General features: G+C 34.4%; 1 protein-coding gene across 2 annotated transcripts in view; it reads left to right on the top strand.

Annotated features, from left to right (window-relative positions):
• Positions 1 to 12,008, top strand: part of LOC123718702 — a 57,677-nt gene extending 45,669 nt beyond the window's left edge. For both annotated transcript variants that reach the window (XM_045675427.1, XM_045675425.1), the window contains exons 8-10: positions 1,483 to 1,627; positions 9,523 to 9,639; positions 11,431 to 12,008. In XM_045675427.1, coding sequence (XP_045531383.1) covers positions 1,483 to 1,627; positions 9,523 to 9,639; positions 11,431 to 11,495 — 327 coding nt within the window. In that variant the 3' untranslated portion in view covers positions 11,496 to 12,008. The remainder of the gene's footprint in view (positions 1 to 1,482; positions 1,628 to 9,522; positions 9,640 to 11,430) is intronic.

Genomic DNA, 12,008 nt, shown 5'->3' with positions numbered 1-12,008 from the left:
CCCAACTTGCTACAATAGCCTGCTTCTGCAGTACAAATATCGAAAATTTTGCTGCATTGGCCCACAAATTATTAATAAAGTCTTATGTTTCATATCATATTAGCCGTATATGAAACTAACAAAAATATATGTTATATTCTCCAATTAGAATTTGAAATTCCCGCTCAGCAATAGTCAAAACTTGAAATTGACAGAATGACGTGAAATGAAATTATATTATCTAATTTGAAATAATCTGTTAAAAAACGAATGTTAATGTGTTCTACTAAAAGATAAATCTCATTAAAATTATCACTTGTTCTAAGTTCTACTGTAACTGATTGTTTTTTATAGAATCGGGGGCAAATTGAAAGAGGGCACATATGTTAAGTGACAGCAAAAAAACACAAAATTCCAGATGGCTCGCAAATATGTTACTAAGCTTATATGAACATCTATAAGACTGTCTAATTAGTTTTCATACTGGAGCGGTTCTGAGGACATCATTGGCAAACTATATGCTTATTTATTTCAAAATACATTCAATGCTTTGATAAGCTTATGTGATCGTTTAGACTGAAACTCAAAAATCGAGTCTCCGTGTGACATGTTTGACATTAGCATAAAATTAATATTTGCATTGCCAGTCGGGTTCACTAAAGTCTATATGTACCTGACGTGGAACAAATATTTTCGATTGACGATTTTCTAATTTCACTCTCGTATTTCGTCTCGTATTAATAATCCGTCATCATAAATTGAACTCACAATATTATGAAGAATTGTAAATTCATGTATGAGAGTAGCGTACAAATTACTTTTAGTAGGTGAATACTTTTACTAATTGACATAGACGGCTTCTAAAATCTATATATTTTCCTTCTAAATTAACAATCTCTAGATGTGCCAATATATGAATGAAACCAACAAAGATCGAGGAAGGAAGGTGTTACTCTTCCACTGACCTAAAGGTAGGATCGTTTATCACCCAGTCCGGCCCGAAGGACCAGTGGTTAAGGTTCAGTAGTTGTCTAAACATTTAGCGAATGGAATAAGTCATTATAGTGATTGTAGGTGTCACTACAAAAATATGAGTTTGAATAAATCCTCCTGAATTTTTGTATTATATCAATTAAGTTTATGTATGTATGACGTATGTCAACAATTATATACGTAAAACCACACATAGAATATTTAATCGAACATTGGCATTACTTATTTGCTACCTACTATATCCATGTATATTTAGTATCTTTATATTTATTGCATAGAAACCAGAATTCGAAAAAATATCATGTATTAAATCCATTCGACATTTAAATTTTTAATTGGGAAATTGGCAAACAATCAATTTACTTCGATGTTTTCAATATTTTGTCTTTAACTACTTATATACTAAAATAAATATTAAAAATATATTTATAGAATTCTATTCAATATTTATTAAACTGAAATTATTTTGTTAATAATATGCATACATGTAAACATTTTTTTTTATTAAAGCTAGCTGGAGTTCAGTACATTGCACAACCTCCTCAAACTACAACTACGAGTTCCGCTCCTAGTGGCCGTAGACGATCCGCCCCAAGGCCACTGCTCAGTCGATGTGACCCTGAAGAGTTTTCTGAAGCACCATCTAGAGCAATTAGTAAGTTTTTGTTTTCTAAATTTGATAATCACGGTATAAAAACACGAAAATCAATTAACTTAGAAGGCCATGTTAAATTAAAAAAAACAGTGAAAATAAGTCTGTAATTTATATTATTACAAATATTTTTAGACTATAAAGGTATTATGTAGTGGAAGAAAATAATTGTTTCTAAGGATTACCGTTAATGCTGCTTGTTTTGATAAACACCGCTTTTCGAATAAACAATTAATTTTAAGCTGATACCGCTCAGATTTCGGAAACTTCACCTTGTCATACACCCGATATTGTTACCGAAATAATGCTTTTTATTCATTATTATTTTTCTTCGCTGATTCCTAACTCTTAATGGATTTCCTTTGTGTATTTTTCCTGATTTTCCAGAACAGATAATGTATGTTTCAGAGGGATCGTATGATGATAAAATATATTTTAAGACTTTTTATATATTTATTACATGAAATATGTGCCGATACGAATATAATTTACCAAATACGTGGGTAACACTGAAAATGTTTAGAACGGCCCAGTTAGAAACATTGCTAATAAAAACTTTTTTTTTAATTCCTAGCCTAGCACTCTTTGGTAATCTAATGTAGTATATTGCATTCATTTGTCATTTGTTTTTGTGAATTGGCGGAAAATCTAAAACTCTTGTTACACGTGAAAATAAACCTAACGCGAGAAAATTTTCGGTCAATGATTTATTATGACTTTCGTTGTGGGCTTACTCAACAACTAAACTAGGCTGGGATTAGCATTTCTTAATGAAACCCCATCTCGTGCCACTATTTACAGTTGGTTTAATGAGTTTAAGCGTGGACGTAGCAATCTCACTACTGAAGATAACATCACCTGTGCGACGCATGATGGAATAAGATAAGAGAGCCCTATCAGCAGATACGGGCAAGCCTAGGTATTGGTATGAGTCAATAATGAGTCCATAAGTTCAAAAAATATTACACGAACAATTTGGCGTCAGCACCAGATGGATTCTCCGTACTTTAACCGACAACCAGAAACACCTTCGCATGGACTGGTGAAAATTTGATTATGGCAGATGTCGAGATAATGAGTCATCCGCCATACAGTCCTGACCCGGCGCCCTGCGACTTTCATTTATTCCCAAGAACTAAAAATAAGAAGAAAAAAAAGATAGAAGATAAAATTCGAGGCATTCGCTTTATGAACCCTGAAGATGCGGTGAAAACGTAAGAGCAACGGCAAGCCCACTGCTTTTCACAGTGGTTCCATCGAATGCGACGATATGTAGAGAGGAACGGAGATTACTTTGAAAAATAATAAAAGTATTAGCAAATTCCTCAATCAAGCCGTTTTTCATTTTCTAAACATTTTCATATTTCAAGTTTTGATAAAATAAATCTCCATGGTGAGAATTTGGACACGGAGGTCTCAACACAAAAAATGTATACCTTATACCCAAATATATATATATAGAAATATAATACCTCTTAGGGGAACCGATTTTTGGAATCAAGCATCGCTCCCTATTCGCTTTGGTGGATTAGGAGTACACAAAATTCTCTCTTTTCTGTTACAAATCTAGCAGTCTGGTAGGTAAAATCCTTAGATCATATTCTACAAACTACGAGATTGCGGATTTAACAAATACGAGAAATGCTAAGTTCACATCCAACCCGAGCTCAAACCCAGCCGAGTTTGTTTAAATCCGAATTTTTAAAGTTATTACAAATGATAAGGCACATAATGAAAAGTAAAAATGAGAATGGTATCTAACAGAATGTAAAAGAAAAGGATGTCAAATAAGTAGATAGACAGATGGACAGCCCGCCGACAAGATGGAGTAGGCTAGCCCAGGACAGAGTAGAATGGGCTAAAATAGAGGAGGCCTATGTCCGAGGACAACCTGACCATAAAACTGGTTGCTAAAAAGTTATCAATTGTTTTTTTGTTTTCAAATTTGTTATTTGTATTGTAACCAGCGGTCAGAGGGTAAATGCTTTGTTTGTTATTTATAGTTAATAGACAAAGCGTCCTTTTGCCGTATAATTGTCTTTACCGTTTATCTAATCGATATCTGATCCCGGCTAATAGCATAAGCAAAGCAATAAACCAGTATGTATGTATGTAGTATGTTAGACTATTGCGAAAAAATATATTGCGATGAACGAAAATATTTTAATAGCAGAATTATTATAAGCAGATAATAGGCGTACCTACGCAATCTAATTATTATTCAAGAATAGCGTTATGAGATAGATTCTTGGGGGTAAAATGCCAATTATTGAGCTATACTTAACCTGCCTGAGCTTATTGTGTTTATTTAAAAAATAACCCATAAAGAATTTAATGTAGCAAAACGATTTCATATCCACGCACAGTCAATAGATGGCGGATGTATTTGTCTCTGAGGGACCGACCCAATATTAGGGTATTATGGGGGAAGTTATATATGGAATAGAACATAGTAAAATATTATTTATTCAGGTTTGGCGCAGTGTCGGCCTAGTGGCTTCAGCGTGCGACTCTCATCCCTAAGGGCGTAGGTTCGATCCCCGGCTGTGCACCAATGGATTTTATTTCTATGTGCGCATTTAACATTAGCTCGAACGGTGAAGGAAAACATCGCGAGGAAACAGACTTGCCTTAGACCCAAAAAAAAAAGTCGACGGTGTGTGTCAGGCCCAGAAGGCTGATCACCTACTTGCATATCAATTCACAAACGATCATGAAACAGATACAGAAATCTGAGGCCCAGACCTAAAAAAAAGGTTGTAGCGCCATTGATTTTTTTTTTGGTGCAGTATCACACATCGCATTTAGATTCAAAATCTATCTGATTTTAAATATTTTAAAAATATAACACGTTATAAGGATATGATTATCATGATTAATCTTTATTCATGTGAGCGTAAGTGATGGGATGATTAAGGGGTCGAGTACACTTTTGTTGCGAAATGTAGGCTAATTTATCGATTGGTCTACATTCCAAGCCGCACTTGAAGTGCCAATTCTGAAATTAATTATTGATTTAAAAATTACTTCATCTAATATTGAAGTTCCTAACAAAGACCTGTGATAATGATTTCCATCATCATAATCATCATGAGCAAAACTTCTTGGTTAATCTTTGGACGGCCATCCATTTTCTCCAACTCGACCGGTAATGCGCATTTTGCATGCATTTGCAGCGTGCATGTTTTGTGATGTCATCGCTCCATCAAGGAGCCTTCGGGTCCAACGGGCCTTAGCCATGTGTCCTATATGGTCCGCCGACCTCCATTTTTGGTCGAGTGACTTCATCGTTAACACCCGTAATTTTTCGATTGATAACATTACGAATGGAGATTCCCAGCATTGAAAGATCATGGCAGATTCTCTTTCACCTGCCCACCTCTGATACACTTGTATTTTTTTATAGTAAATACTTTTAAGTCTTCTGTAAGGATTCGGAATCGAGACATAGACATGAGTCCTGTCAAATAATACTTAAATACATTTATGGTCTTTGTACGAATTTTGAATAAAACTCACTTCATCTAGTCTATTGGCCTAAAGAGCGTAATCCTGATGAACTGGGTGAAATAAATGCAATGCAATAATCGAGATTTATTTAGTACAATGATTACTCCATAAATCAAAGTTAAGAATTGAAGAGACAAATACTTTACTCATCAATGAGTTCTAGTTTCATTTTATCACGTTTATTGCAAAGTGATCACAACAGTTCTTTATAATTTCTTTGTACAACAAAACTTGGCAATGAAAAAGATTGTTTCTTGCCAGTTATTCTCACCTAAATGTAAATTTAAACTTTCTTCTTAATGACGTTCATAATAATTAACTATTTAATTAAAATGAATTTGAAATTGTATATTATTCAAATTCTATCGAGGCTTAGTGTAATATATAAGTTTATGAATAACTAACTAAATAACAATGTAACTAGAGTAAATAATAGTTATATGGCATCATTGAAAGATTAATAGATTAGCATTTGTCAAACCACTAAGACAGTTTAATTAAACCATTTCGGACAATTGGAATAGGGGTTCATTGAATGGGAAACGTCGCATTGAAATTTATATTTCTTGCTGTCGGAGTACCTACTAGAATTAATGCATGACTCAATATATTGTATTTTTTATATATTATTTACACAAGTCTAAATAAACTTTGTGTTATACCTATGAGTTATGAGTATAAATAATTCAGAATGGGATATATTACAATGAGACAATGTACAGAATAATTTAATCACTGTTATGACAATAAAATAATGTACGCTGTGGCAATGTACCTTTAACACTGGTAGCATATCCTCGCTGTATAGTTCGTTAAGCGAGGAAAGCACCAGCTCTGGGGTCACCGGTGCTATCTACCAGGCGCCAACTTAAATCTTTAATGAGCGCCTGTGCATTTGAACCCCGCGGCCCAAGAGTCTCTACTCCAAAGAACAAAATCAAAGTTGGACGAAAGACTCTTATATTTGAGCCGTTTATTATTTTCTGCCAGCTCAACGGCCGCCCCAGCTTTTCTACTTGCCCGAGGTAGACGGGGCTAACGTGTCCATACAGTAACATCCCATAGCAAAACACGTCCAATTTTCGAAGTGATCAACGACATCTCATCCGGCCGCTTGCCATTGACTTTAACGATGCCTGTTGGCCTGATGCCTTAAGTATGAAAGCGATTATATTTATGTATATGTGACACATTATATGTATTATTTATAATAATTGCATCGTTACCTATGTACTCGAATATAATAATCATAACTTTTATCTTTATACAACAGTTGTAAATCTCATTAGAGAGAACCCTAACCCTAACCCAACACTAAACGTGTTGGTCTCAGATTCTATGTGTTTCGGCCTTATAAGGTTGATTTCGGGGTTTTAGACATGTCAATGTCCTTACGATGTCTCCCCTTATAAACAAGTGTTAATTTCGCACTGACGGAAACTGATTAGTGTACTGGGATTTAAACACAACCTCGGTCACACGCACTAATGGGCTTCCTAGTTAATACTTGTGCTTGCCAATGGGAATGGAAAATTCCCATCCAAGTCCTTTCTAGCTAAGGCTTATTTATGAAGTAATTAACAGAGAGACAAAAGAGTAGAAGGGAATTCATCTCAACGGCGTTGTTTGCTAACGTTTCTGGCCAAACATTGTGACGTCGCCCCTCATCAATTTGTCAGTTATTTACCGTTGCTTGTGTTCAATTAACGGATATAAAGGCACTATCTATGGACTAAACGAGGATAGTGACTATAATAATTATTGAATTTCATTGGAGTCAGACATAAGGCTAACTCTCAACTATGTATCTTACCCTAGGACATGCCAGGCTCCTTCACCGACTTTCGACTTTTGTTTAATCGTAAGAGCATTATTGCATTGATTTCAAGGTTGTAAATCGCATTCTTCACCACTAAACTGACATAAAATGGATTAACATAATAATTTCAGACATTTGCATTAAAAAATATGAGGAATTTTTTCGGCAAACTTCGTCGAATATATAAAACAACTTCAGTGTAATTTCTGCGTGGTCGTTACGGTCCCAACTGAAATTTGATAAAATTTTGGGTAAAAATTTAAATATTATGTAAATGTTAATACGTTTTCCGCGGTTCCCTGTTAATTAACTTTTTGATATGGGACTATTATAATAATAAAATTTTAGCTTATCTTGGTTGTGAAGTGTTTGTACCTATTTATTAAATATATATCTTTGGATCGCTTATTAGCGATAAAGTCTGTTACACTCAGCGATTTAATAATCTGTTGGTAAGCCCTTTAGATTTCTAATTAGAACTCTCCTATTTGGTGGCATAAAATAACATACTATTATCTATGAAATAGGTAACGTTAAAAATATAAAGATCTTTACAGAGCAAAAGAACTTCATCTCCTCCGAACCAAATAGAAATGTTAATTTATTCCTATTGGTTACTATGTACACTTATGAACGTCAATATTTAGTAAAATAGATAGTAAATGTAAAGTAAAATCTTAATTTACATTTTCTACATTCCGGAACTGGGAAGGAAAAGAAAAGTTTCCGCAACTCTTTTGAAACGCCAATTTTTGGAGTATTAGGACACAACGCTTCATCTGTTGAACTAGTCATAAGCTTAACAAATCTACATAATAATATTAAAACCTTTTAAGGGGTCTTCTGGTATATTATTGGTAAAATACCTACAACAAAACAATCAATTTTTTATAAAGCAACCACTCGTATGAATTACTGATATTCTTTAGGACCTTGGACGTTATATATTGTTTTTATACAATTCTTTATCTGGGTTATTTCAGACACGTAACAAATGTAGGTATATGATTTATGAAAACATTCAGGGCTGTACGCGTAAATTCTTCACAGATATAACACATGGTTGCCTGATTAAGCGTTACATATACTCGTATTATCTTGGCTTACACAATCTTGTGTAGCATTTTTTACTTTAGTACGTTACCGTAAGGTACGTTTTGCCTTAAGTAGAATCCATCTATTATTCTTTGGATTTACTTCGATATTGGAGCAAATGTATGAAAGGGATGTCTTTTGAGTAGTATTTATGACAAAATCTCACTTTCTAGTTACGGGTAACGCAAAATTTAATAGATGAAAGTCATTCATAGAAATTAATATATATTGCTATTATTGTTTTTTTTATGAGACAGGAGGCAAACGTGGTAAGCTGGTTTAATTAAAAATTAAATGCTTACCGGCGCCCGTGGACACCCGTAACACCAGAAGATTTGCTAGTGTGTTGCCAGCCTTTAACTTACTGGGACCCCCTTCTCTTAAAGGCTCCTAAGTCGTAACAGTTCGGATGTACCTAAATTAGCACCTGGTTCTATGAAGTGCGTGGGAAGAAGTGCCTTATTATAAGCCTGTAAAATAATATATAAGGCTATATAATATCGCGAAAAGGGGATAAAACACTTTGCAGAAGCGTCTATGCAAAATTTATTTCTAGAATTATAAGAGAGTAATCTGTAATACTATCTATGTCTACTGTCCATAGTAAACGACAAAATATTTAATAATCTTATGGTCCTAGCAGCGGACCGATTGGCAATGACTTGTACGCCCATATATATAATTGATATTAATGCATATATTATACTTAGGCTTAATGCTTTGGCATATATTATACTTAGGTATAAATCTTTATGCTTAGCGTGTTAAGAACCTAATTAAGTATATTTCCCTAGTTATAATAACACTATCTTTATACATTATTCATAAACGAAGCATTTCCTCGTAGAAACATGTTATAAGTACAATTTATTTTGATATCGTAAATCAAAAACAAGGCGTTGTGGCAAAATTATACACATGTGCTGTCAAATTAGGAATTAATTTACAACATTGTCTGTCGGACTGCTTGATTTCAACTCACGGCCCAGTTTTCAAAGCAACTACATCCCTTCAAATTGGGTGACACATAGGCCCGCCCGAGCTCTCAACGGGGCGTTCGTTTATTTCCTTAAATTGACAACCTAATTGCTTTGGGCGGTTCGTTTTACTTTCTCCTATTTGAGTAGTATCTTTGATCCACCACTTTTATTTACAGCCAAATTGTAGAAACCGATAATTTGCGTAAAACTCGGCCTGAATTTATCTATTTTTCAATGCGGCCTTGAACTGACCCGAACACATTTAAAAGTTGCTGAGCATTGATATTATATCGCAATGAGATTCATTCATATGAGTATAAAATGGTAATTTATTGTAATTTTATTTTCGGTCGTTACTTTTTGTGACATTTTTTGTCTCCGATAAGCGCTTAAATGACTTTCAGTCAATCCTCCAGTGACCTATCAGATATTTGTTAACGCTAGGTTCAAAGTTCTCAACGACTGCTGTAATTACGGATCACATTTTTTTACAGCTTCTGTGTTGTCAAAGCCATCTCGATCTAACGTCAAGAAGCATGTTCAGTTCCCGGACGAGCAAAGTTGCATTGAAGAAGCACCCGAAACTTCAAATGGGAACGAAGGAAAATCTTGTAAGTGTTTATTTTTTTAGTATTAAAATATCATTACATAAAATACTTCCAATTAAATAAATAATAGATAGAACTAAAGAAATGTGGCACCAACGTAGGCAGTAAAAACATCTAAATCCTAGGTAATATGCTCATGCGAACAATGTTTTTCTTTTTCTCTACCTCTGTCCAAATTTATTGATAAGGCTTAAACTTATGATATGCTGCCGTACAAAGTGTACTTTGTACTTACGGTAGTAGTATTCTTAGTAATAATCAGGATTCAGGACAGATATTCTGACATATGGTGATATACGTTGCACTTTTAAACAGCGATCATCCACGTAACTACTATACCGTAACTATACAGATCTTTCACAGTTGAATTAAAGTAGAATGTCCATGTTTCATAATTTAGTCAGATATTGATAACACTGACGCTACAACCCCTGTCCTAAGGATCTATAAGTTTCATGGATAACTTTTATTTTACAGTCAAATAGGTAGCCCTCAAACGTAATGCTGTCCTGGTTTTATTTCAACTTATGCTTTACAAACAAAGAAAAAATATTTGATGTACAGCGGAGATTTGAATGCAACTACCCCCGGGATTAAAAGTTGTAGTTGTAACAGTAATTGGGGATATTTCTGAAACTTTAATATTTAGAAAAATCAAAGGTCCTAAAATTTACACATCACACATACACATGCGTTGCCGTTAAAGATCGGTTTTCTTGAAGGTAGAGTTGTCATTTTCAAGATACCTTTAGTAGTTATACAAAAGTGCCTTTACACGTGTTTTAAATAAGGCTGGTTTTCGGTTGCCATTTTATAAGAATGCCTTTGTTTCACAAGACTAATTGAACTTGAACGTTAAGAGCTAATATTGAGCTTGAATTGTGCAGAGATGTTCCTAGCTTTTCGCTAACAATTTTACCACAAGTCCAATCTTATTGATAATATCTATACTTATCATTAAATGTTAGAATGATGTATTACTTTGTCGTTTTGACTTAGATTTTCCATCTATTTCATTAATAATTTTTCTTTTGCCTTGGTCTGACGCACGTCAGAGTTCTTTTGCCAAACAATTGCACGTTCATCTAACCTATGTTTAAGCAACCCATTTATAATTAAGAGAAAATCTAAACTCATCTGTGGTTAACGTGATTTTTCATTGTTATTATAATCGTAATTTATTTTTTCTTGATTATAGAATCTTATAACTGGTAAGATGAACAACAGGTGGAACCTTACATCAAAGTTGTAGCTGGGATAATATTAACACTTGACTTTGAATATGAAGCGAACGTAGCATTTTGTTTACACCTACTTTAAAACTTATGTATTTGTATAGAAAAATAGCGAGTAGTGGATCCGGTTATGTTGTAACAACTGGCGTACAACGAAATTGTAACTCTGCTTAAAACAGTTACGACGTTCAAACTTTCTTTGCTTGTTTTTTCATTTACATGCTTGTATATGACGTATGTGTCTGATAACCAATCGGTTAGTTCATTAAATGTGCGCAGCTATTGGATTTGACTTCGGAGAAAAATGATTCGTTTAGGCACAGAAAACATAAAACAGGAAGAGACCATTAAAACAAAGACAAGAAAGAAATATGCCTGATACCTATATGATAATGAGTCATTAAATTTTCTTACAGAAGCGATGTAATGTTCATAACAAGTACGAATTAACTAGTTGATGATTGTTTAGTAGTAGTGGTCTCTTTAAAATAACTGCAAACAATTTCAATCAGTTTAAAGGGAATCTTTGTGGCCGCAATTAAATAATCCTTGTCAACAGCGTCCCGCGTGATCAGCTCGTTGTGGATGGAGCTGGAGACTGAAGCTCCACCACCGGAACGCTGACGACGTCGCAGCGAGCAGTATTACCGGCCAGTTTCGCGCGCCCGAAATGAGCGTCGCAAAATGTCCGCCGCCGGAGTACCGCCCGCTACACCCGACATTCAAGACTCGTCATTGTAAACTATAAAACAGTGATAACTAACCGTAACCTATCGTTTTACTGGCCGTTTTGTACACATATAAAAATTACCTTTAATTATATTCAAGTGCAAATTACCTTTTACGACGTTTCTATTATTCTGAATGTGAATGAAAATGTAGATGAAGTTACTCAAACAAATATAGTAAGCACATGCATATAGCATAAGGCATCAACAAACGCTGGCGCCATAAACAGATTTCAATTGAATAGTTAGGCAGGCGGGTTACAACGTAAATCGTAAGATGAAACACCGAATACACGCTTAGTTATTGGTTTTTAAATTTCAATCGTATTCGCTATACAGTCGTTTGGCAAATCACTATCGAGTGAAGCGTGATCTGTGTTCGTCTTTTGTTTTACATTAACACCTCAGG

The sequence above is a fragment of the Pieris brassicae genome, chromosome Z (genome assembly GCF_905147105.1).
Source record: "Pieris brassicae chromosome Z, ilPieBrab1.1, whole genome shotgun sequence".
In the NCBI taxonomy this organism is placed as follows: domain Eukaryota; kingdom Metazoa; phylum Arthropoda; class Insecta; order Lepidoptera; family Pieridae; genus Pieris; species Pieris brassicae.
Note: the sequence above shows the minus strand (reverse complement) of the source record. Positions and strands in the feature narration are given on the sequence as shown.